The sequence below is a fragment of the Lupinus angustifolius genome, chromosome LG11 (assembly GCF_001865875.1).
Source record: "Lupinus angustifolius cultivar Tanjil chromosome LG11, LupAngTanjil_v1.0, whole genome shotgun sequence".
In the NCBI taxonomy this organism is placed as follows: Eukaryota; Viridiplantae; Streptophyta; class Magnoliopsida; order Fabales; family Fabaceae; genus Lupinus; species Lupinus angustifolius.
This window is the reverse complement of record NC_032019.1, coordinates 12,844,756-12,850,563: the sequence shown is the minus strand read 5'-3', so window position 1 is coordinate 12,850,563 and position 5,808 is coordinate 12,844,756. Positions and strand designations below refer to the sequence as shown.

Below are 5,808 nucleotides of genomic sequence, written 5' to 3'. Positions count from 1 at the left end.
ACCTTTGTTCTTGCACCTATTTAGGGCATGGTTTCCGACTGTGATGTCGTAATTAAGGCGATGCCCAAAAAAAAGGATTACATGATACCATTCAGCGAGGTCGTCTGACCGTAAGAGGCCTGGCCATGTGGTCGTCCAGGGTAATTCAGCGATGGTTCGTAGTGGTAGGGATGTTATTCGGCTAACCTCAGCTAGTGTGCATACTCATTATGGATAATGAAGTAGTGGAGAGGAAGTTTACGGGAGACGAACGAGCCTCGAGATGTTGAGAGGGACGATGATGGCGGTGGTTCGTCAACAAAGTCTTGAGGGTAAGTCTAGGTGAGACGAGTCCCTTGTATTCCTGGATGAGGTATTCTGTTGGATCGGACAGTTCTCACAGCGCAAACTATATGATCTCTGACAACCCCTCTTTGCAATCAAGATCAATGAGAGGGATTCCCAGAAAGTGTTTGATACGACACCGTCCTGAAATAGACAGTTCTTCAGAACAAATATCCTTGCGAGGAATAATTTTGGTGCATTCAAATCGGCTTGTTATGGGACTTGTACTCTTGGTTATTTCTGAATAGTATATTGGGAGAATATTGGTGAAAGGATGGATGAAACAAGCATAACATTCATACATTGAGATTATGGACATTGATCCTCATCATATGAGATTATAACATCATTCATAATTGTGCATTTTTATATGTGATGTATATATTGTGTTTATTATGCGTGTCTGTCTGTATGTGATATTCCGTGTAATTACATGTCATCAATGAGTAATATTAATTATATGTCTTACTCCATCTTCTTTCTGTTTGTCTTCAGATCGTGTTTTGTTCAAATGGACCTTTCTGCGAGGATTCAGAGTTATTGCTTCTCGATAACCCAGTAGGGGGCATGGAGGATTGAGGAAGATCGGTACACCTACACAAGCCCTTGCGACTTAGATCTATGTAGGGTACTTTTTGATGTGTTGGATGTCTCAGCCTTTTGTGTAATTTCAGTTTGGGCGAATATTTCTTCCACCTTGTATTTCGTACGTATATTTTCCGTTATTAAATGAAGTATTATTCAAAGTTATATTGTGTTATTTTTTGTTACCATTAGGTAACAGTTTTTGATTTTCCGCAATGTATGTTACTTAAAGTTATGTCCCGAAAAAGAAATGAATATAAAGATGATAAGTTTACGTTACATTATTCAAAAACCAATTTACTCATTTTTGGGCATTATATTTATGGAGTATTTTTCGGGGCGTTACACCATTAACCTGGAAGATTATACGTACTAATGAAATGGACGAAGATGATGAGGATGTAGAAGACTAATCTAGGAATTTATTGTCTCCCTTTATTGAAGAAATAAATAAATTTATTATCAATGAAAAAGGCATAGTTCAGATTCAATATAATAAAATTGAAATAAAAATCTACACAAATAATAAGGCTAAAAATAATAATAACCTAATCCAATTAATACATACATAGATTACGATATTGGTAAATGACCAATGGCAAGTGATATCTCTTCATCCAGATTCAACTATGACATATTCCTATATTATACAATAAGAAATTAAGATAGATGGAAATGCAAGCAGCAAGAGCAAATCAAAGAGAAAAAAGTAAGGTAAAAGAAGATAACATTTCACCTTATGTTTGAAGAGAAACCAAAAAATGATAACTTATTTGAAGAGGGTAACCAAAAACAAAAGATAAATAATTGAAACCATTAGAGATCGAAGAATAAGAATAAGAGAAATACAAAAGTTTGGTAAGTTTTCATATTCTATGGACACAAAGAAGGAAAGCCCTTCCCTTTCCACGAGGATTTGATCAGGGAGAGAGTTCTTGAGATTAATGTCCACGAGAACTCTAGGAATGTGCCCAAAAGATCTATCCTTGCATCCTCAAGCAAATCAATAGCATAACACCATAAATGAGTAACCTTTTTCCAAGTCATCCATATGGTTAAGAACATTCATCCCTATTGTTGCATTAGTCACATGTGTTTGAGTAATATTGGCATAGCTAATGGTATTACAATATGACTCTAGTGCTTGTGTTGCATGTCCATATATTTCTATCATGCTTTCAAGAGGACGACTCAACATTATTGACCCCATTGACTGTCTCTTTTTACATTTCATTGGTAAAGGTTTAACTATATTTGTAGTATTCTTTCGTGGTTCTTTACCTGTCTTAATGCCATTACTTAGAACATAGGTAGCACCAAGACCTTGATCTATATTATCATTATGCATTTCATCAGTGAAGTCAAACCAAATATCACCACCACTTCTTTCTAAAGTCAATACGAACATTTGTCCCTAAAAAAATTGTTAGTGACTTTTGTTTTAGCCTTAAGAATATACCGACTACAATCTCACAATTTACATAGAAAACACATTCTTAAAATTTTCAATACATGCCCCAATATTTAATGGTCCTATATTATGTATAAATTTTTCATATTATTATCTAGGACGTTTATAAAATGAATGATACTACATATATTTCCATACCTCAGATTCAAGATTATCAAGATTGTGCGGAAATTTAAAATGATAGCCAGTGTATGCTAAAAGTAGAATAAACCTTCTTCTTACCATTTATTATGCCTTGAGCTTTTCTTTTGGTAGTAAAGGAAATTTCATAATGCAAAAAAAGAGAAAATATACAGCTAAAGAGTGAATAACATATCTATTGAAACATATAAATAAAAACAATAACACAAAGAATCAATAGGGCAAATCCTTTAAAATCTAAAAAACTATGATGACATCTCACTCATACATCAAATAATATCATATATCTCATTGTCTAGAATCCAGCAATAGGAGACACTCTAACTATGTCACATGTAACCATGTTAGAAAAATAAAATAAAAAAATACAGAATTAATAGGTCCATTTTTTTTATATAAACTACTGCCGAAATATATTAAAGATGAGACAAGAAAAGATACAAAGAGTTACAATGAGATAAACCTATAGTTAGGAAGACCCATCCTATTTGTAGAGAAGTCATGACTAAGGAAGTTAGGAACAATGTTCCACCAAGTGAAGGTCCTATGATGAAGCCCATAACTGGCTAATTTATCAGCACAGTTATTTTCCTCCCTATAAATATGAGATACAATACAATCCATTGAAGATAATAAAGCTTTGCAATGATCACATTTGTTGTTGAGCTTCCAAGGTACCATTGCCTTTCCCTTGAAGATTTCAACAACTAGAGCATAATCACTTTCCAACCAGATAGAAAACCAACCTTTTTTGTGAGCCAAATTGATAGCCATGATTGCCGAGATTAATTCAGCATAAAGAGCATCATGTATGCCCAAGAATTCAGAAAAACCTCCCAAGAAATCACCTCTATGATTCCTGAACAGAGTTCCCCCTGCAGCAATGCAAGGACTGGCTATAGCAGCACCATCCGAATTAATCTTGATTCTATCATGAAGAGGAGGATTCCAACAAACTTCCACAATCTTAGGAGCTTTGGAATAATTAATTGCAACATTAAGGCTCCTAAGAATGTCGAAGTCCAGCATTGAAGTGCTAGCATTGAGCTTAGATTGGTTACCAGATAGAGCAATAGCCAATTTGATCCTGGAAATAGCAGAGTTGAAATTAATTTTTTTGTCCTGAAACCGATCTTGATTCCTACAAAACCAAATTGTATTTATGATAGGCACCACACTAGCAGCCAGAACTTGATGCACTTGAGGACTCCATTGTCTATTGCACAGAGCAAGAATGGCAGAGATGGGGTGATTGTTTATGCTGATTGAAAATATTGTGCCAAGCAATTCCAAATTCTCACTGCAAAAGGGCAAGTTAGGAAGATGTGCTCAGAGTTGTCATTTGAAGACCTGCAAAGGTTACACATTGAGGCCAATGAGCAACCTCTCTTTTGCAGATTCTTATCAGTAGGGAGTTTACCATGCCTAAATCTCCAAGTTGTGAAAGATTTTGATGGGGGATGGAGGAGGACCAGATTGTCTTACACAAATTTGAAGGCTGAGGGTTAACATTTATCATAGCAAAAGCATCCCTTACAGTCATCAATCCATCCACAAAAGATTTCCAGATGAATCTATCAGGGTTACCAGAAATATTTATTTTTGCAATTTTCCTAATGATTTCTAGGTACGTGATAGCCAGAGAGCTAGGAATGAACCATTTTAAATCAATAATGAAGTCAGCCACTTTAGCCTGCAAAAGAGGTTGAATTGAGACAGGAATTTGTAAATAATCCATCAATGCATCCCCTAACCAATTATCCCTCCAAAAGTTGATTCTGCTCCCATTGCCAACTATCCATATGGAGTTGTCTATTGCCTTTTGCCAGTTGCTTTTAATTCCAGGCCAGATAGAGGATTTTATGTATCTAGTGACATTATAGATCCCAAACCTTTGCTTGTAGAAGGTTGCCCATTCCTGATTAGAGTAGGACATCTCCCAGGCTAGTTTTAACAAAGCAGCATGATTAAGATTCTTGATTGATTTTAATCCAAGCCCGCCAACTTTGAGAGGTTGACACACATTTTTCCAAGCCATAGTAACCAGCTTCCTTATTTTAGTATCACCAGACAATATGAAATTTCTGATGCTAGTGTCCACAAACTTGAGCAATTGATTAGGCCAAGCATATATGTTGAAGTTGTAAGAGAGCATGCTTTGAATGTGTATTTTCCTTGGTTTGCGTTTGAAGATAGGGACTCCAAGATAGTTTAAAGGAGTACACCCTGCTGAGAATCCAAGAGAATCACTAAGGGAGTTAACTTTCCTGGCTGAAATTTTGCCAAAATAGAATCTGCATTTTGCAGGATTAGTCAACTGCCCTGAAGCCTCACCATAATCACTAAGGAGGTACTTAAGAGCTAAAAGCTCTCTCTTCATGCCCTTACAAAAGACTAATATGTCATCAGCATAAAAAGCATGACTACAAGTTTTCAGGTTTCTAGGACCATTTATGGTGCTAAGTTTGCCCTCAAGCACCAACTTGGAAATTCCCCTGCTTAGAACATCCTCAGCTATGCAAAAAAAAAAAGAGGGACAGAGGGTCCCCTTGCCTCACTCCCTTTTTGCAAGAGAAAAAACCCACATTTTCACCATTCACACTGATTGATAGCTTAGCAGATTGCAAAATAGTGTTGATCCAATTGACAAACTTGGCATTGAATCCGAAAGCATGAAGAGTGTTGAGAAGGAAATTCCAATCCATAGTATCAAAAGCCTTCTTGATATCCAGTTTGATAGCTAAGTTACCCCCAAACACTTTGTGATCAAGCAAATTTATAGCTTCCGAGGCCAAGCAGATGCAATCAAAGATGCTCCTATCCTTAATGAAACCTCTTTGATTAGGGGAAATGATCCTAGATGTGATTGAAGCCAATCTATCAGCAATGACTTTGCTAATAATTTTGAACTGAAAATTTGCGAAAGCAATAGGCCTAAACTCCTCGATTGTGCAAGCTCCAAAGTGTTTAGGAATGAGAACCACTATGTTAGAATTCAAGTTAGAGAGAATCCACCCCTGAGTGAAGAATTGTTGCACAGAATTGCAAACATCCTCCCCAACAATGTCCCAGAAAGCATGATAAAAGCATCCTCCAAAACCATCTGGCCTAGGTGCACCATCCCCATTCATAGCATCCACTGCAAGATTAATTTCCATTGGGTTAGGAGTGGAGATTAGCATGTCATTCTCATCCAAAGAGACCATATTAGGAATGACAGAATTAATTAAACCATTAGCGGAAGAATCATTAGGACTAGCGAATAAGTTTTTGAAGTAATTCTCCAT

At 36.3% G+C, this 5,808-nt stretch overlaps 1 protein-coding gene across 1 annotated transcript; it reads right to left on the bottom strand.

Annotated features, from left to right (window-relative positions):
• Positions 2,969–5,808, bottom strand: LOC109359738. Its single transcript, XM_019604429.1, has 3 exons — positions 5,103–5,808; positions 3,994–5,035; positions 2,969–3,821 (listed from the first exon to the last, which is right to left on the bottom strand). Exons 1-3 carry the CDS (start codon positions 5,806–5,808, stop codon positions 2,969–2,971), a joined length of 2,601 nt encoding a protein of 866 aa, XP_019459974.1.